Here is a 20753-nt window from a genome sequence, read left to right as displayed (position 1 = left end):
CTACCTGTGACCCCCTGTTTGAGGCTTAGAGAGCCTTAGACTGGCCATTTTACCCCACGAGCTGGTTTTACCCTCTTTTCCTAACTTTTCTAAACAACTCCTTTGTCAAAAAAAAAAAAAAAAAAAAGAGTATTTAGCTTTTTTTATTCAAGGTAGCAAATATCAGCTAGGTTTTTTAAAGAGCTATTGCTGTGCCCTAATACTGCTCCAACTGAATCGAATGACTGAACATTCGTTGGTTTCAGTGGATGGAGGAATAGACTTGTACTGAGGACTTTAGAAAATGCCTGTCTTCAGTATTAAGAGATTTAATTTTAGCTAGAACACAGATGCACTGGAGCTCTCCTGTGTATTCTTTGAACTGTATGAGAGCAGATGTTTGGAAAATTTTTATTACAGGAAATGAGAGCTTCAGTAAAAATACTGCTTTGAAAAATACTGCAAAAAAGACAAAAAGTGTACTAATGCGTATATATTAACTCAGAAAAGTGGGCAGTACATATGGTCTTTATTTACAAAACCTAAATGTCTGACTTAGCAGGACTCGTCTTAACAAAGAATTAATCAAGGAAAAAATGAAAAATGTTACACGTTTGCCAATACAACCGCTACATTTTAAATAAAAATAACAATAATGTACATGTACAATATTATAATGATATAACTTGATGAAAATAACACTGATCAGTATCAAACTTAGGATCTAATCGATTATCCATCCTTAACAGATGAAACGCATTTCACAGAAATAGATGCAGGCAGGGTGAAGTGAAGCGATATTCACAGCTTACCATGAGAAAGTTACCATGAAAGTTAAAGTAAAAATGTAAAGAACAAAACTTTAAATAGATTTATATTTATAGAAGTTCAGCATTATAGCAGTTGGGTGCATGTGCTGCTTTAAGATGGTAACAGCAACCTAATGGTAGACAACATACACACTTGCACACATACTCACACACACAAACACACACGTGCCCATGCTCAAATGCATGTGCATAGGTCCTCAGCTTGATTATGCAAGCATACACTTACTAGCTTTTGATGGGGCAACACCAGGAATGGGGCTCACCTCTCCTGTTTTTAGTGGTCTGCAAGGTAGCTGTAGCTACCCGAAGTCAGATGAGAGGAAACCCATCTAAGGCAACATCAGCTGAACATTTTAATGAAAACTGTTTTCATCCTGAGCATATTTAAGGCGGTTTATTAAAAAAATCTGAAGTTAATAAAGACTGGAAAAAAAGGTAAAAATCCTTACATGTGTAATTTGGAAATAAAAAAAGAATTCCTGAGTTTTGATAAATACTTTTATTATAATAAAATACCATGCCTATTGAAAACATGTCTTTTATAAAAGCATGTTATACGCCATTTTTTCTTGAAAAACTCGTGCCTTAGTGCACGAAATATGTTAGTAAGTCTCTGGGGACATCTGTAACACATTAATAGGAAATGAAAAGCCAAAGAATGACCTGTCATGTATGTACAAAACGTGCACTGCTCCCGGCAACACACATCATGTTTACTACAGGCATCTTTATCTTTCTGTTTTCTCACAGGGTCCTGCCCGTATTTTAATACTTTATAATTAATTACGCTTCACTAAACTATTTACAGAAGCAGAAACTAATCACACATCTTCTTAAGCCCATAAATATGGAACTACAGAACTATAACATTTTAAAACAGTATGAAGACGAGTGTGCTACATAGTACTGTTCTCTAGAAGTACAGTTCGTGAATTATTTTCTTTATGAAGATTTAAACCTAAATTAAAATAGAAGTTCAAATTCTCCCTCTGTTTTCCTAGGTTACATTTTTTCTACCTGCTATTTCTAAAGGATTTTGACCCAAGAGAGTATTTGGATTGCAAAACCAGTTGTAAATTGTCGCAAAAGTGTTTCTAGTAAAGAACCCTCAGGCTCTTGAATGCCCGCTGTTTACATGGGATACAATCAATTTTCAGTTAAAAATAGCTGGTTTCCAATACTAGCTATTGTTTTTATGGTTCTAGTAGTATTAATTTTTGCTTTTGGTGTGTTTTTCTCTCCTTCGCTGTCATTAAACACGAATAACATGGAAACAGTGAAATGGACCATACCCAAAGTGCTGCCAAATGCACTGAACACACAAAGTGGTTACAAAATGGTATTTATAGAGGCCTAGAAGGTCGCTTCTAACAACAGTAGGTAAAACCAATCGTCAGAGTGAAATGCACTTTTGACTTGACTGCATCCTTTAATATTTTCATTAGCTAACTCTATAATACCCCTGATAAAAATTCTACTTTTTTACATTTAAACTTCTATTACAAAGTATTTCACGTTTTATTAAAAAAAAAAAAAAACACAATAGTGATGGTGGTTAATCTCCTTTATAAAAGATAATACATTGAGTTATATATAATGGCTTTGATCCAATTAACATTATATTATACTGCTTAGTAATTACTGTGACTTCAGTTCCTGCAACTGTTATAGCGAATACAAATGATCGTTTAATGTACAGGAAGTGGGGGTCATTTGGAAGTGCTGATTCAGAAGTATTCAAGTGCTAACAACGACTTGTTCTTTCTATGCTTTTCTTCATATGACAATCTTAAAAACGTCCATGATTTTGAACGTGACACAGTTTTGGGGCAATTATTTTTTCTATAACCTTTTATGTGCAAACACAAAACTAGATTTTTCTAAACGTTACCATCTTGTTAAAAGTAATTGCCACTTTTACTTAAAAAGGCACCAGCATTAATGTAAGAGAATATACCTTTTATGCTTGTTTTATGAAGAGCTGTACTTGTTACTGGAGCGGAAATTATCATATCCGTGATCATTAACTTTGAACTTTAAACAGGATTGCCTTTCCTCCAGGGACAACAGATCTTTGGATTGGCACCAGCAACACAAGCATGACTGTTAAAATAAAAGGAATAAAACATTTTACCTCATTTTGTTTTGCACATGTGGCAAAATGCACTGAAACGCTGCCCTTCTTCAGCAGTACAGTAGGAAATGGCAAGTGTGCAAGCTGCAATTTTGGGATTACAGCGTAAGCAAAGAAACAAAGTTAACCTTTGCGTTGCTCAAATGGCCACTAACTTCTGGGATGTGCCATTAGCAACCTGAGCGCTGGAGGGCAGGAAGAGTTACATGGAGTTATATATAATAATGGCTGCACACATACCGTTTCAACTCTGGTCTGCAATTCTAAAAGCATCTGAAAATATTAGACTTCTTGTCCTTTCTCTGATGATCTTTCTTGGAAAAAATGTCTGCGCAGTAATCTATACTTTCTAAGCAAGATGATGCTATTTAGTTGATTTTTTTGAGGGGGGGGGAAGAACTAGGAGAATGGTGAAAATGTACATACAGTTCATACATTTACTAGATGTAAATGTATGAACAGACCTTTTGCTGATGCTACTGACTGGCCTTTGGGTGCTGGAAGTCCATCTGGGATCCCACACACCCACTTGTTTCCACGCTCAGGATGCTAGAGATCGCTTACGTTATCTCAGCTCCAGTGACTCTTTCAGGGAGCTGGCAAAGTAGACAGGGAAGACGAGACCGACATTAAAGCCTCTGCAATGTGCTGTCATAATTATGTGGGAAATACCCTAACACTACTAGATGTAGAGCTGACTGACTTCTGATGGAAAGATATAGCCAGTAAGAAATTTACAGAGCCAGGCAATAAGCCTAGCAGTGGCCAACAGTTAAATGCTTGGCAAGAAAAGAAAAATCTAAGAATTTGTGGTAGGCAATGTAAGAACCCAAACACAGTGTCTGAAGACAGTAAGGGGCCACAAAAAAGCCCAAATCTGGACATTTTCCAAGCAGGCATGAAGGCTGAAGGACTGATGGGCTGCAATCCACATGCGATCCAGAGCCTCAGATCCTGCGTGGAGAATTAGTGCCCAGGACTATTCACTCAAACCGAGGCAAAACTACAAACAGGTCTGTCTCATAAAATGTTGGCATTGGAAAGGGACGAGTGGATCCTTGCACCCTCTGCCTTACGTAACTTGCTTACTGATTTGAGCGCTCAGTCAGGATGGGGGGAACCCGGGGTCAGCGCCCTCCCCATTGGGTTGCAGAGGATATGGCTACGTGAATCTCTGCAGCGCGGTCCGAGTCTGCTTTGTCAGTGCTCTCGAAGTGGCTGGGTGCCAGCTCCAGTCAGGAAGTGATGTAGCACTGATTAGCATGGTGCCGAGAGGGTTTATTGTACACTCCTCTCTTTTGCTTTCTCTTTTTGTCCCTATGAACCCTTAATTCCTTTCTGTGCAGCTTCAGCAGGAGAGGGAGAGAACACCTACCATGACCCAGTTAAAATTTTAAGTAAAATTTAATGACCATTTAAAACACTTTGTGCATGTTAAGGAATGAATTTTACTGCTGACATCACCTTTTAACCAGAGGAGCAGCTCCCAGCAGCCTCTTACCTTAAAGCAGTTTTGGAATCTTTTGCTCACCAAATACAGAGCTATCGGATTGATGCAGGAATTCAGTGAAGCCATGTTAATACCAATGTAGTCCATCACAAGAAAAAAGCTGTGTGGAAATTAAAGAAAGTGAGACACTTCTCATTTTCTCTGAAAACGCTTAGTAGAGGTTGACAGCTATGAAAATTGGACTCAGCTTCATTCATCCAAGACTAACCATTAAACGTAATATTAAAGGGGCTTATATCAACAGGATTAACTCGTGGAGGTAACAATTGTGCTCAATAATAAAGTCTGAATCAGTAGACCATTCTCATGAAAGTAATTTCAGAAGATCCAACCACCTTAACTTGTGGGAGGAAACGTTCACGAGGTTTTCTTCACAGATTTAATCCTAGCTGTTCTGTTGAAAGGGAAAACGGGGACAGAAATTCCCCCTCGGCCCTCATAACGCCGTAAGACAGTAGGACAGTCCCAAAAGGGATCAGGAGAAGACAGGCAAACAGGACAGAAGCCCAGTGTTCATGGGATTCCTCATAATTTCCTGACTCTGCTACTGGAGTGAAACCAGAGTGTCCTGGATGAAGAAGCAGAGAGAACTTCAGACACACAGAGTAAGCTAGTTCATTAGGAAATCCAAATATGCTCACGGAGAATGTCAGTAGCGCACAGGCGTTTTATTTTTACAGTCTCACCTTAAAAGTTCACATCTGTTGGGGTCCTTCTGATCATAAATAGTGAGCTTCAATATTCTGCTTAAGTGGAGTGGTAGCCAACACAAGGCAAAAACAAGTACCAGACAGAACACGGTTTTGGCCACCTCACGTCTCTGAAAAAGAAAATTGGACAGAACAGTGTTATAGTTTCTCTCTGTCTCTCGATTGTTGTTGTCTTCTAACATCCAAATGTTTCATAAATGAAATAAAACCCCTATCAAAATAGGAGTTAGGAGAACATCATAATACCTTATTTTCTTGGAATATGTACTTAATCTTTTCTATTGCTTTAGATGTCTTGCACTGATTCTCTGTATCTCTAATTTTAAAAAGTATGAGCAATAAAATGAAAAAAATCAAGGACATAAAAACAGTCATTTAAATTAAAATGAAGAACATATTTGTCTCCCCAGTCACTTTCAAATACCAGCTTATTTTCAATTGTATTTTCCTGTGCTTTGATCTCAGGTCTTCTTTTAAATGCCCCAAGAGATTTCAATTACAGCTTTATCAAGGTAAGAGGAAAGGAGCACAAATATACTTTATAGTACAAATGTAATTTAATTCTAGTGACGTATGATGTTTGTCTCTGGTGCACTACTAACCTGGAATGTATTTTGGAATGTGTTTTGTTCTGCTAACATATACTGCTAACCTTACTATACTTCAGCATGAAATTGATTCAAAATAATCAACAAATTTCCAGCACCAGCTTCTATATTACAGCACGACCTCAGTTTTCATTACAAAATATCCAGCTCTCGTTCTTCTACAGAAGAAAGAAAAACTATAAAACCTGAAGGATTAACACCAAACAAGAAAAAAAGAAGTTTTGTGATTGTCAGTGAAAATCTTAGGTTTCTGAGGGATCTGATATCAATATCTATATCTCTATATCTGTATGAGTTCAGCAGCACCACTGTTAGGAAACTTCTCTTTAGTAGTAATCTTGAAGTCATTATACAAGAACAGAATAATGACGTGGTAGTAAAGGTATTATTGTCATCCTCTCTACAGCCAGCAGAGTTGTCAGGGATAAATTTTTACCTGTTTTAAGTGGTCATTTAAAGCAATCTGCATCCCACTTTTCTTTCGTAACATCTCACAGGTCATGAGAGTATAGAAGAATGCTGTGATAGCCAGTGGCAAACAGAAGTAAAAGCTAAACAGCCACCAGTCTTTAGCTTGCTTGTAAAACTAGAAGGAAAACAAAAGTAAAAACATTGTTAGGAGTTGAATGTTGGAAACTATGCTATAACTGTCCTGAAAAGCATCTCTTTAAGGCATACATTACAAATGAGAAAACGGGACAAGACAATAATATGCCCAAAGCCCACAAAAAGACAAAAGTTTCTGAATGCTCTTTTTTTAACCGATATACCTCAGGAATTTGTCAGCATTTCATCTGAACATTATATTCACCTACATTTCACATACACTTGTGCACATTAGAATCCACACAACACTGAGAAGATCCACGGAACTGTTCCGGAGAGCTGTGCTTTTATAAACGTCAGTGTCTTACCATCATAAAGGATGTTTTCTGCGTGGGGTGAAGCAGGCATATTCTAAGATCCTTTCCTCTGTACTCCATCATAATCATGTCAAATGCGATAGCTTCTGGAACAGCCAATATCACTGATATAACCCAGATCAGTACAATTTCAACAGCAGTCCACTTTGGCACTCCAATTCCTTTAATGCGACTCCAAGAAGCAACTGCTCGATACCTGAAGCAACACACATTTGCGAATTAAAAATATAAGAAAACCCACCCGGTTTAACTGGCTTACACTCAGCTTATTCATATGATATCAGCTGAGTGGAAAGGTGAATTTGAACCAATGCCCGTATTTAAAAGAAATTACAGAGTTTGATGAAAAAATGGGTCTCACCTATCTATACTGAGGGCACACAAACTCAACACTGTGATGCCCACCGATGCCTTTTGAATGAAGGGTACTAATTTGCACATTTCGACACCAAAGGGCCAGTCCTCTGCAAGCAGCTGTGAAAAGAAAACAATTAGAAATTAATAATTTTTTTAAAAATAATTCCCATAGATGCAACATAAGACTTTTCTTTTAATTGTTTTTCTTTTCCACCATGCAAAACTTAGTCAAGAAGAACTTGACTAAGGGAGTCTCCCAGGTGTGTGTCCTAAAAACTAGGTAGTAGCATCCCAGTCAGTCCCTGGCTGGGCAAGGATATATGCATAAAGGGTTAGTCCTGACTTCTCAAGCCCTACAAACTCCACTCATTTTGTTTCTAACTTCACAACCCCAGTGTTTATGGCAAAAAATGACTGAGCAGGTGAGGATTTCCCTCTTGTATTGGCTTTATCTGTCTTGAGTGTTCATTGCTTTTCTTATATGTTCCAACTAACTCTCGATTTACTAGAAATAAAGAAAATAACTTGAGGCTGATCAGAACAGGGACAAAGCTAACAAATGCACATCTGGGGTGGGGTTTATTTGAAGCTTGGTGTCTAGGCTCCATCAGCTGAGAAGTCAGGCAACACTGGAAAGCAATGTATCCCACAGGTTTTAGCTGATCATCTGGTAACGAAGGAAGGGACCACCGGACGCTCCTAAACAGCTAGTTTGAACTAATTGTTTTGCAGCAGGTAAAGACAGATCAGATAAATCCCACACTGAAGATCTTTATTGACCAGTTTTCCAACGATTCTGTATTACAATACCAAAAAGACTATCTGCACATTCGGCATACCTGTTTGTGCTACAGAACAAAGAAAACAGCACAATGAATTTTAAGTTGGTTCAATTGCACTTCGGGTCATACACTTTAATGGAAATCTTCTGTCACATTCCCAGCGGTACGTTTTAGCTGATTTAGGGGAGAGACTTACTGGACACAGAAAGCACCTTCTTCACAGCTGATGCTATGAACTGTTTGCCTGTAGCTTTAGTTTAGAAACATTTAATCTCTGTACTCTGCTGTGAGCTGCTCTGATGGCTCAAATACACCACAGCAGCAGCCAAATCATCCAGTTCCTCACAAAAACAAGACTCTCCAGAACAGAGGTTATGCCAAGAAATAGTTGCAATCCTTATATACAAAAGTAAACTGTCTGAGTTTCTGTAATTAGTTACATTATCTAAGCCCATCTCTGTTTTTCATAACTTTCTTCAAATGAGGCCTTTTGGATCTGTTGCAGATAGAGGGCTACAAAATGGAAAAGGAGAGGAAAGAAGAATGGTAACTACCCAAAAGAGATTGCAAAATCTTTCCCTTGGTTCAGGTCTCCTCAGACATCTCATTTAACAGGGATGTAAGAAAAGAAGAAATAGATCACCATACTGTATAGATTCTGCTGGGGACCAAAATGATTGAAGATAGCCACGGAGTTGACTGCTCACGTTGGTTTGGTTCAGCAAAGTCCTTAAGCACACATACATGTGCATCTAAGGATAAACAGTTACGTGGTCCACAACAGTTTTTGAAAAGCCCTGATATAATTTAAGTATCATTTTAACACAAATGGAGTTAAGTACATTTCATGACCATGTGCTTTTGGAAATCCCTATGAAGTGCCCACCAGTATTTTCAGTATTTTCAGATACCAGAATACCTTCAAAAATCTGCTTTAGTCCTGTGCTGAAATGGGATCTTTAAAAGAACAGCAGTAGGAAAACTGTAACATGGCCCAGCTTTGATCTATTTCTTCAATGTCTACTTAAGTAAGATAAAAAGTATAATGCTCCTGCAGAAATGAAGCAGAAAAATAAATTCTAAGGATTTATGTTTCTTGAGAATTTTATGGAAAGTAATAAAGCAGAGGAAGTAGGGACGAGGTTGTAATAACCATACGGTACCTTCTGCTTATGTGATGCGGGAATATAACTCAGTCTGTAATTAAAGTATTTTCAGTAAAGCCTCTCCCTGAGACTTCTTCTGAAGTGCTGTTAAGGGGGTGATAGTTACAAACTACTATTAAAATTGCAATGTGAATAATTACAGGTGTTCTAAATGTACGCTCTAGACAATTAAATGACACCTGGACTAATTTAGTTTATATCAATCAGGCAGTGAACCTCCAGCCTACCACACCTAGTTGCTATAGAAGTCAAGGACTGGGTAGCAAGTACATTGTATACTTGTCTATAGTATCTATTGTATATTGTACATGTGTATATATTAAACCAGAGATGACTCATTAAAAAAGCACTTAAAAATTAAAATATTTTTTTCTTCGTTGAACTAAAATTCAGAGCTTTGGTCAAATTTCTGTTGGCAGATTCTGTTCAAGACTTTAGCTACAACTAGCTGGTGTACGTGCAAGACACTCCCTGTCTCTCTTCCCTAAATCACAACGGTTCAGCCACATGTCGGAGATTTCCCTGAACTAATGCTTATCTCTCAGGTGCAGTCACACCTGTGCTCCAAGCTGACTGGATTTGAGCCAGCTCCAGTTTGGGACCCATATGGCTGGATTATATATAATGGCGCTGCACGGGAGCGAATGCGGTCTACTGAGAGAAAGGGTGCATTAGCTTGGGTTTAGCATGACATCAAAATATTACTTGCATTCAGCCAGCTTAAATCAGGGGCAGAATGGACACACAGCTGTCTGCACTGGATTGGAAAAACACGTCCTTTATCTCTTGCAGCTGATATATTGTGAAATTTGAGCATTTTAATGCATGAGTCACAAATTTCTCTATCATGGTATTGCAAGTGGTTAATGACATGCTTTGCAGCAAAAGCTTGAAAACATTTAAGAGAGCAAAAGGAAAAAAGTAGAATGTTTTAATTGCTGATTGCTTAATTCCTTATTGTTTGTCTTCTGTCTTGCCATCTCCTCAAAACACTGCCTTAAAGTACAGTGAAAATCCACTGTGAAGTATTCAGGAGCATCATATTTGTGGACAAGAGCAATGATTATTCTTAGTGAAGTACAGATGTAGTCTAATGCAATTTTGTATGGGTGAAACGATTTTCTTATGATTCATAACAGGGTATCTGTACCAAGAGTGCCATTTTACAAATGACAAATGCTGCCACTTGGCAGCAAAGAGAAAAAATAATGTTGCGTTTTCATCAGTAAAATGCCAAGAGAAGTCTACCACTGGCTGTATTCCGAGTGACCTTTTCCAATGTTTTATAGTCACTTATTTTACATGGGCAAAGTTTTAACTGCTAAGCCACAGAAATGTGTGGAAGATGAAATGAAATGAAATAGAACGAAAGGAAAGGGAACACATTGCAGAATGAAGTGAAATCATACTTAAAAGAACCAATACATCTGATGCACTCCTAGCCAACGCTTTCTCAGACCAGACACAGATCTGAGCCTAAACTGATGTGAAAACTGCACAGCTATGAAAGTAACCCCAAGAGATGTTGTGACTCAGAGACACACCTGTGAGTTACAATTCCTGCTCTGCTTCCTCTTGGTTGTGTAGGAACAAAAAGATGTTCCTAATACGCTGCTGGAATACGCCAGCATGCGAGCACGATACGCTGCTCTTGATGGCTCAGCTGCTGTGGCCACCAGCCAGAAGGCTGATGCCACGGCTCCAACCCACTACTGTTGACTTTCTGCAGTCAGGCACAAAGAAGTAGCGAAGCGTGCACTTACTTACATCAGTGTCCTAGTCCTGAGCAATGAATGCACACGGAAACACAGAGCAGGAATTCGTACTTCCTCCTAGCTGTGCGTTCACAGCAAGTCTAGTTCACAGGACGATAGGACTCAATTTTCATAATTATGAATTGCAGAGTTAGTTACAGAGGAAATCAGACATGCAACTGTACACCTAATTCACAAGCAACATTTTTTCAATATATCTGTGAAATGACTGGCAGATTTTCACCTGATACTTCTGAGACGGGGAGGTCATGCAGATAAAGTATTTTTTGGCATTTCATAGGAGCACGCAGTTTTCAAAACAGGAAATTTGCCCAGGAAATTAAGCTTATGGTCAGGGATAAGTCAGACAACATTACATAAGTTATTAATATTTAACAATAATTATGATGTCAGGGTGGGGATCTTCCCTCTAGACAAGAAAATATATTTCCCGCTTCCTAGTTAAGCTAAGAATGTTTTACGGGTCTATCCAATAAACAGTGTAAATCTTAATACGAGGCATGCAATTAGTTTCTTTTCCTGTGTCTGTATTAGTAACTTCTGCTTAGAAACCGCGTTTTTTTAAAAAATACTTAATTAAGATAAAGTAATATCATATACACATCTTGAAAATGACAGAAACCCCATAATGTGTTCTCAAAATAAAAAATTTCTGCAATTTCACAATCCCAGTGAAAGGACTGCATCAAAAGAAAGCCATGCTGCTGTCAGATTGGGAAGCATAAAGACAGGGTAGAAGAAAAAAAACAAGTAAGATGAAAACTTGTTTTGAAATTTGTCACATGCATCTTCTAAGTGAATGCATACATAACAAATGTATACATAATGAAAAAACGACTCTAAACTTACAAATCTATACTGACATCATCTAACGTATTTCAGTTGGGAGATCTATCATGAAAACTATGCACGCGTACTTTTAACAACATACAGACATTTCCACTATCTCACATATTGGACTTCAGAGTAGATTGTTCCCATCTAACTGCAGAACAAAGTTACCCCCCATTGCCTGTAGAGTCTAAAGAGGTCCCTCCACTGGACAGTTCAGATCTTTCTTAAGTGCCTATAAGCTGCATTTGTTGACCATAAAGGGTTCCTAAGTGAAAAAGACTTCTAGCTTAATATGGTCAGAGATCAATAAACGTTGTGTAAGAAATTCTGAGACGAGCTTTGCAAGACCTCAAGTCAGTGGTTCAGATGTTGAAAGAAAGGAAATGATGCGTATCTTCCAATAAAATGGCTGTTATCTTTAACATCAGAAGAACCAGTGGCCAAGAGTTGTAATATGGAGTAGTAACAATGTTTTCTAAAGACAAGCACCTTGGCTTTTTTGGAAAGTTAGGAAAAGATTGGCTTTATCATGATGCATGCCGTATAGGTACTTGGATTACAAGAGTTAGTAAAGTCATCACAAAGACATTTCCATGGAAATCCTGCCTTTTTTAGAGCACAGCTGAATTAACAAGGGGGCCAGTTTGCGTCTGCAGTCCCTCATCTGGTCTTTCTATTATTTCCAGTGCTTGATAATTCTATATAATGTTAACTGCATTTTTTTATGTAATCCCTAAAATACATCACTGAAAAAAAATCATTGCCTACAAAGCTGACTTTGGCCTTTGATCATTGGCTTGGATAAAGACCAGTTTTTGTTCCTTCCCTGGAAATTTTTGACTCTGCTCTTCCATTGTGCTCTGAGATAGAAGAACCTGTGACAGTATTTCCAGGTAGATATTCTTCCTCAGTCATTTGTGTCATAGCAAATTGATAGTCAGAGTTCAGAAAGCCACACAAGAGCGTGCAGAGCATAGGTTGTTCCCCCTGTTAAAAATCCATTGCAACATGACAGTAAACTGGATTTAATGTAAGAGAATAAATTACAAAATGAGAGAGAGAGATGTAGTCTATATATCAGAAGAGAAAGCATGTTATTATATTATTTGATTATGGCTTTTTTAAGTCTATATTCCTATCTCATTACACATACATGCATGAGAGGCAGAGCTAATGTAAGTTTGGAATTTCCAATCCTGATGTTGTTTTGGTGTCTTACACGCGGGAGTTACCAACTTTATCAATTTGGGAAACTAAGCATAAGCCTTCCAGAACTGCAGACCTGTATTGTCAGGTGTACAAGCTGCCACTGTCTGGTCTTCCAAAGATTAAGTGCAGAGAAGGACACAAAAAGCTCACTGACTACCTACTCTATCCTTCTGCTCCTTATGTTCACACCTTTAATTGCTGTTTGCGGCCTCAAATTTGTAACAAAGATATGCTTACTTTGTTTAGTGAAGCAGTTGACCAGGCATAGGACCACCTTCACATCCCATTAGTAGCGATTTTGCAAAGTATCTACACTGCCACAACGTTATGTACTGCAGAATGATTGTCTCAGACTTTTCTCTACTTCCCATTCTGCAGTTCTGGGGGTACGGCCAAAGCCAGATTGTTTACCAGGACCCTGAACGCCAAAAAGGTCTTCCAGGTTCCGCATGCTGGAACTGAACGCCCCTCAAGCCCTCATTGCATACCCAGTTTCCTGACTATGTGACAGATTCCAATACTTTCCATTTTCTACTGAATGTATTGATCAATATTCAAATCTGTCAAGTGCGATGGACTAATGAGGATCCTACACATTGGACTGCATTTGCCTCACAATCTAGGCAACACCTGCTTTTCTTTAGATACCCTCAATTTAAAAGATGCAAATTTTCATTTGCGTATTTTTTCAGCTACTTAACATATTCACTTAACTTAAATAGTCACAGGGGACATCTTTTGCAGTTATCACTTTTAATACCTAACAAAATGCTGCTCCTAGTGCGAATTCTGAGTTCTCTCTTATGGGTCTGTCTAGAAAGCATTCACAGACACTTTCACACTTTCTACTGCAAGTGTTGTTGAGTAAACTGCTGGCATTTTATTAACATGAGAAATTCTCTCACATTCTTTTTCACGCAGCTGTCTAACTGAGGATCTGGTAGCAATTCTGAAGATCCATTTAATCCAGTTTAAAATTGTTTCCAAATGCAAGTTACAACTGTTTTAAGTATACTTGATTTACAAACCAAGCCTTTGCTAGCTTTTGTTTTTCCCATACTGCTGGGTGATTATAGCCAGCTTTTGATTGCATTCTCCCTCATAACGTTGCTCTGCAGGTGAAATTAAATGGGATGAAAAGTTATCATCAACTCAAACCTTACTCAAACTCTTAATTTTGATTAAATAAACACAATGTCTAATGTTTGGGGGTTTTAACTCACATTTATTCAAAAGTCCTGTTTTTTTAAAACAGCAAATATTGCAGTCATTATTGTAAGGGATAATAAAAATTTATTATGGGCTCTTCATTAAGATGAGCAGCAGCGTGGGAGATTTAGCACCTGAGAGCTATTGCTTAGCTTCTAGCATTATCAATAGCACAATAAAAATCCTGGACCTGCAGCTGGTATAGTATTTATCGGTTTGCAATCTGACCTTTTATTCCTCCTGCTCCAACCTACTCATAATGATATACTTGATGACATTCAATCAAGATAAGGACTGCCGTATATTATTGCATGTTATCATTAAATTAATTTTGCAGTAAGTGTCACTGAGATTGCAAAGTCTTGTACTGAGCAGCTGTTATTGATTTAATTTTTTTTATTTTTTCTGAGAACAGATAAAAAAATCTTTTTGTTCAATATCTTTTTTTACAAAAATACAGTTTTTTCAAAACAGCTTGAAGTATTTTGTTTCATAAACTCCACTCTCACTCACAAGAGTACACGCCTCTCACAAGAACTACGATAAATGTATAGCATGGAAAATACTGAAACTCCAAATCGAAGAACTCTCGTGTAATCCAAATTATCCGGCTCATGAATTTAACACTGTTATGATGTTACCTGTTTTGTAATACTTCCAATACTTTAAAAGGATAAAGGCACATGATTCTCCCACTTCAGCAGTTTCTGGGAGTAATCACTACAGATACAGAAGATTAAATTCAAAACCCGTCCCTTCACCATGGTTTTCGAAAGCTAAAAGTAACAAACCCCAGACTTTACAAACATGCATACGAAGTGAGGAGAAGGAATAGATGAAGGCTCTCATGTTCACTTTATGCAGTAAGTGATTGGTGCTCAGGGACCCAGACTGTAAACTCTCAAGGCGGAAGATGCCTTGTCATTTCCAGCATCCCTCCCAAGAGTGATCGTAACTAGAGGCTGGATTCAACCGCCCAATGAATTCCTAAGGACAAATGGACCGCGCAAGCTGGGTAGAGGAGACAGAGGTTGTACTCCTTCCGTGGCAAGTCTTATCACGTCAAAGGGCAGAGTAAAGAAGGTGCAAGAGTAGCAGGTGTGGCTCACTCCCTGTCAGCTGCCCATGCTGCAACGCTGGCCAACGGGGGAAAGGGTTCACGGCTCAGGAAAGCATCGTGCCTCTCAACCGCCAGACGCATAAAACTAATACAAATCGCTCAGTTTGAATGACCTTGGTCCTTGGTTCCTCCTGAAAAAGTCCCCATGCCACCAGCGACTGTACGGACCCACGGGAAGTATATGACTAAGCCTGCCCCAGCTGCGCAGGAGGGACCGCGTGGTACCCACCCCACCGGAGAGGGTCTTCTGTGCCTCCCCCTCCATTCCTGGGGGGAAGGGAGGGAAGCCATGAACCCATTGCGCATTTATCCACTGCAGTTATTTCCTTTATCCCTAGGACAGCACCTGTTTCCAGGTGACTTTCAGAGCCTGGCCACCTCCAGCCGCACACCTCTGCCCCATTCCCAGCCCGGACCGCTGAAAGGGTTGGGACTGGGGCACAGAGGGGGTGCCATGTGGGACAACAAGGACAACATCTGACCAGAATACCACCTTCCGGCAGGTTTTTGGCATGCTGTCTCCCAGCCAGAAGCGGGGCGCGTTTCCCCCCGGCAGCCACGGAGGTGCCGGGTGCCCGCCGGGGGCCGGCGAGGAGCCCCGAGGAGAGCCCGCCGCACCCCCGCGCCCGCCCCCGGACCCATCCCCGGCTCCCCCTCACCTTGTAGACGTTGATGGGGATGTCGATGATGATGTGAAGCAGGTCGCCCAGGGCCAGGCTGGCGATGAGGATGTTGGGGCCATTCCTCATGCACTTGTTCTTGTAGATGATCCGCAGCAGCGTGGAGTTGCCGATGATGCCCAGGACGAAGACGAGGCAGGACACCACCGTGTTGATGTACTTGAAAGTCTCCTTGATCTCCGTTTGCCCCGTGCACATGGGGGGCGAGGCCGAGCGCGGCCGCCCGCCGGCCGCCCCCCCGCCCTTGGGCAGCGCGGCCGGGCGGGAGGCGTTGGGCTCGGCGCCCCGCAGCGCGGGGGTCCCGGCCGTCGGGGGGACGGCGTCGGCCGCCACCGGCGGGCTCTGCCTGCCCGGGCCCGGCGGGCGCAGGGAGCCGTCGCCCTCGGCGGCGGCGCGGCAGCCGAGGAGCAGGAGGAGGAGGGCGGGCAGCCGCCACGGTCGGGCGGCGGGCATGGCGCTGCGGCACGGCCGATCCCCCGCCGGGCGCCCGCCGCCGTCAGCGCCGACCTGCGCGGAGAGAGGGGACAGGGCGTCAGCTGCCGGGACACCGCGCCCCGCCGGTCGCCGCCATCGCTCCCGCCGCCCGGGGACGGAGCCGGGGCGCTGCCTGCCACCGGACGGGGACGGGCGGCGGTGCAGGCGGTGCAGGCGGCAGAGCAGCGCCGGGGCGAAAACCTGCGCGGCGGCTGGAGCGAGGAGTCGCCTCCGGCCGGACCTGCTGGGCGTCGGCCCGCTCTGCCCCCCGCTCCTCTCCCCCTCACCTCGCCGAGCGGAGCCGATCCGATCCTCCCCGTCCGCCGCCTGCGGGGCTCTGCCTGCCGAGCGAGGGAAACGCGCTCCGCCGGTTGCCGCGCTCCGCGCCCCGGCCGGCTGCCCCCTCCCGGGGCCGGCTGCCGCCGCTCGCCGGCGATGGGTGCCCCGGGCCGCGGAGGCGGGAGGGACGGGCGCTTGCGGCAGGACCCAGCGGCCGTCAGCCGCGCACCAAACCCCGTGGCTAAAGCCGCGCCGGCGGGGCAGGGGCCCCCGCTTTTCTAAAACATTCAACCGCATCTGGCCCATCAGTCACGGCCAGACCCCACCCGCGCCCTCCTCCCCCCTCCCGCCCCCCCCCCGCCGCGCGGGGCCGCCGCGGAGCCCCGCCCAGCCCAGCCCCTCCGCCCGCCGGCCCTGCGGTGCCTCCCTTCAGCCGCTGTCAGGAGTCGCCCCCCCCACGCCGAAGTCCTCCGTCCGTCGGTACCTACCGGGCGATCTGCCCTGCGACCTGCCCCTTTTGAGGTCCGCCCGCCTCGTCTAGTCCCAGGTTGACGGTGGCAGCCTACAGAAGTAATTTTGCGGGTTTTGAAACAGTTGTTCAGATCAGAAGGGTTGTTACAGGGGGTTTTGGCGTTGCTAGAGGACGCCTGCGGGGAGGAAGAGGGCTCTTCCCGGCTGTCCTCTCCGACACCCGGTCCCAGTAGCTGGGTACGAGGTTGTCCCTCCGCGTTTTGTTTCCCTCTGCAGACAGCCCCCTTGCACATCCAGAGCGGCAAAAATGCTGGAGAAGCTGCTTGTGCAGCGTGTACGAGATTAGTGCCGTGTTTTAAAGCCCTTCACAACCCGGCGTACTTTGTATACTCTTCTTAGATCAGAAACGGTGGTTTGACTGTTCGGAAGTTGCAGTGATCGCGCTTGGTTATCTGGGTGCCGCTTTGGGCAGCCTTAGCGATGCATCTGATCTCGGCGAGCTCGCTCCAGTCCTTGCGCCCTTCAGTGAAGCGTAAGGATTTTGTGGGACTAAGAACAGCCTCTGAAGGTTGGGAACAATCCCATGTCTAATTAAAAAGCGTTTTAAGTTAAAGCTGTTTTCCAGCATCTGTATGTACACCTCCCTGATTTATTTATTTATTTTTTAATCATGCTGGAAGCTAATCATATGCAGAACATAAATGCTTCGTTACAGAAGTGACCCGCTCACCTACATTATTGACAAACCCATAGGGGAAAACACTGCAAACCAAATGTTTCTTTCAAACCTCTCCCTAAAATTGCTGATCTATCCCATCTTTCCAGCATCTCCTGCAGACATCTTCTTGAGCCACTGTAGCAGACAGCCTTTTCCCATCCTCATTTAGCTTCCTTTTCACATCTCCATTTTTGTTTACAAGTCTGCCATATCAAGCACCTTTCCCATTTAATCACTCTTGATCCATTTCCTAATTTAGCTGGCATGCTCATTTTTCTTCCCTGTTTTACACTGCAGTATTTGTGAGATAAAGGCACTAGAGTCACTTCTAAACTGCATGAGGGTAGCTGGAGGTTGATTGCACTCCAGCTGGAAGACTGATCTTTTCAGGTTCAGGCTTTTTCAGACTGTTTTGCAGCACCGGGCCGATTCCTCTACCAAAGACAAAAGTGTGAACATTGAATTAACCCTATAGTATTCTGAATCCTGGGGACTTCAAGTCTTCGGTTTTCACTTCTGCGTTTTCTCAATTTCCAATTCAGAGATCTGTAAGTGAACAATGTTTTGCTAAATGCAGTATTGATTTTTATTAGAAACTCTTGCCAATTAACATGGCATTAACCTTTATCTTTAAATGCTTTTTACTTGGAAGGTTCTTGCTAAATCTCACAGGCTTCTAACCATCAAGCAATAGATTGCGACTACACTGAGTTATATTTGCTAACATTTTTGTGAGTGCAACTCCACAAGATATATTTGCTACTGTTTGGTAGCAACACCATTGCTGCCACTTACTTCAGCTTCAGAAGTTTTAGTAATAGCAATTTAGTTTCAGAAAATGTTAGTAATAAGATTAGTATATACAGAACTCTGGGCAGATGCTGATACCTGAAGCAGAATTACTCTGTAGTATTGCACAAAATGGGTCAATGTGACAAAGCATCTAAATTGTTTCTGGCTGCCAGCAGTTTGTCTGGACCAGCTCTTCTCATAAGTACTGGTGGTTATGATGAACAATCAATAACGAAAAAATTGACTGTTCATCAGAAATGATGGGATAGTCAAGGAAATAAAACTAGCTAACTTTACCACCCTTTTGGTTTCTACTCTGGCTTTTCAGAGATTAGAATATTTGAGAAATTAAAAACAGCATATGCTGTGGTGCAAGTCTCCTTTAATTAGTGAAAAAGTAAAGTAAAACAGCTTCACAGAAATTTGTGTGAGGATTAAGATAATACTGAATTAAACACTGAGAGCATGGTGGATATCTTGGCAAATTAACAGTAGCTTAAATGAAGAAGCAACTAACAAGATTAATCTAGTTTGCAACGAGAGAAAAACATCTGTAAATATAATAGACTGGTGCCCCTTAAGTGGCTTTTGCTAATTAAGCTATGAAATAAATTCCTTCCTGATCTGTATGGAATTCATTATATAAGATTATGCAAACTGCTGCTAGTGTATCCGGCTTTTTTTTTTCTAGAAAGCAGAAATACTCCTTGTCCTATGGAAAGTTCACTTTTGTACAAAACAGGGCAAGTTGGACCACCATCTGAAAGATCCTCCTGACACTCATTTTATTAAGTTCTGCACTTCCACTGCCTTCCATCCCACCGGCTATTAACAGTTCTATGAACAAGAGCCAGTGACTATTTTAATTATAAGTCAGATGCAACATTTTCATCAATGACTGATAATGCTCTGACTTTTTTTTTCTTTGGAGTGTCATACAGAAAGTAAGTAGACTGGGTAACTTGTAATCACCACCAGAATGATTTTTAACAAAAGACTTTAAAGATTATTCTGTTGTATGTAGTATAAATAATGAGAAGTGGTCATGATTATGGCATCAGAAAACCCTTTCATCAACAAGCTCATGAGGCACACCACAGGATTGTATATTTTAATTCAAGTTATACTCATTGAATCGACAGGAATTTTGTCATGAGCTTGCAAGTACTTTTGCAAATCTCATTAATTTTCTGTGTATTTTGTTCAGTAACTAAGTAGCCTTGAAAATCTGCCCCATCAGGCCTGCTTTTCTTTTTATTGAACCTGGTGGAAATTTGCCTACAAACTGGGCCAAGTCTGGGATGAATAGAAAGAATAGCCATCTCAGTGTGAGCCACGCATTAGATGCATGAGGTGAATTAAAGTCAGAAAATAGTTTTCTGTGTTTTAGAAGTTACCACAGAAACATTACCAATGGCAATTTTAAAGGAATAAATGTACTTCGAGAAATTGAGAAATTAGGATATTGTGGTTTTGTAACTGCACATTTATATACTGGACAGATGATACAGAAGAATGACATCTGTCTCATTTTTTTCCCTTAGTCTAAATTTATGCAAAAATATGAAATTCTTTTTAGTGTGATGTGTAGTTATGCTTTGTCTCTTCTTCTACAAAGCTAAGCAACTTCTGTAAATTATAGTGTTACCTGTCAATTGCAGTGTATTGATGTTATACCCAATTCTTGAAACAGTGGAACAATATTTATTTTATCATAGAAGGTTATAATAAAACAACAACAGTAGATATCACAAATGAAACATAAAGTTTGCATGCAGATACCTGTTTTAATTACAATTTACAATTACATTGTAAATTATTCCATATTTTATCTTAAAACAGCAAGGTGCAAAATGATGAAAGACAATCAAATTTGTACTAAGAAGATGACATTTGTCTGTTTCTTATAGTCCTTATTTATATGAGTTGAAGGATTTTTATGTGGAATAAAGTTCAAGCCTTTAAGTCAGACTGGTTGCTAACTGAAATTTTATTTTCCCATCTAACTGTAAGATTAAAAATAATATGCCACTTAGTAAAACTTATTCCCCTCATCCTTCCTATTCAGCATCAGCAAAGGAAATCACAAGGTAAATTAAAGTTCTGAAATTAATGCAGCAGCATGTAATTAACTTGAGGTATAAAATACACTGAATCGCTGTCTATTAAGGGAAAAGCTACCAAAATAGGTTT

At 41.3% G+C, this 20753-nt stretch overlaps 1 protein-coding gene across 1 annotated transcript; it reads right to left on the bottom strand.

The window, feature by feature from the left end:
• Positions 1-491: 491 nt before the first annotated feature.
• EDNRB (endothelin receptor type B) lies at positions 492-16279 on the bottom strand. Its single transcript, XM_076362376.1, has 7 exons — positions 15806-16279; positions 7056-7168; positions 6686-6890; positions 6208-6357; positions 5140-5273; positions 4445-4553; positions 492-2912 (listed from the first exon to the last, which is right to left on the bottom strand). The coding sequence occupies exons 1-7, from the start codon at positions 16277-16279 to the stop codon at positions 2781-2783; spliced, it is 1317 nt and encodes a 438-aa protein (XP_076218491.1). The 3' UTR covers positions 492-2780.
• Between the last annotated feature and the right edge of the window lie 4474 nt (positions 16280-20753).

Source organism: Aptenodytes patagonicus, chromosome 1 (assembly GCF_965638725.1).
Source record: "Aptenodytes patagonicus chromosome 1, bAptPat1.pri.cur, whole genome shotgun sequence".
Taxonomy (NCBI): Eukaryota; Metazoa; Chordata; class Aves; order Sphenisciformes; family Spheniscidae; genus Aptenodytes; species Aptenodytes patagonicus.
Note: the sequence above shows the minus strand (reverse complement) of the source record. Positions and strands in the feature narration are given on the sequence as shown.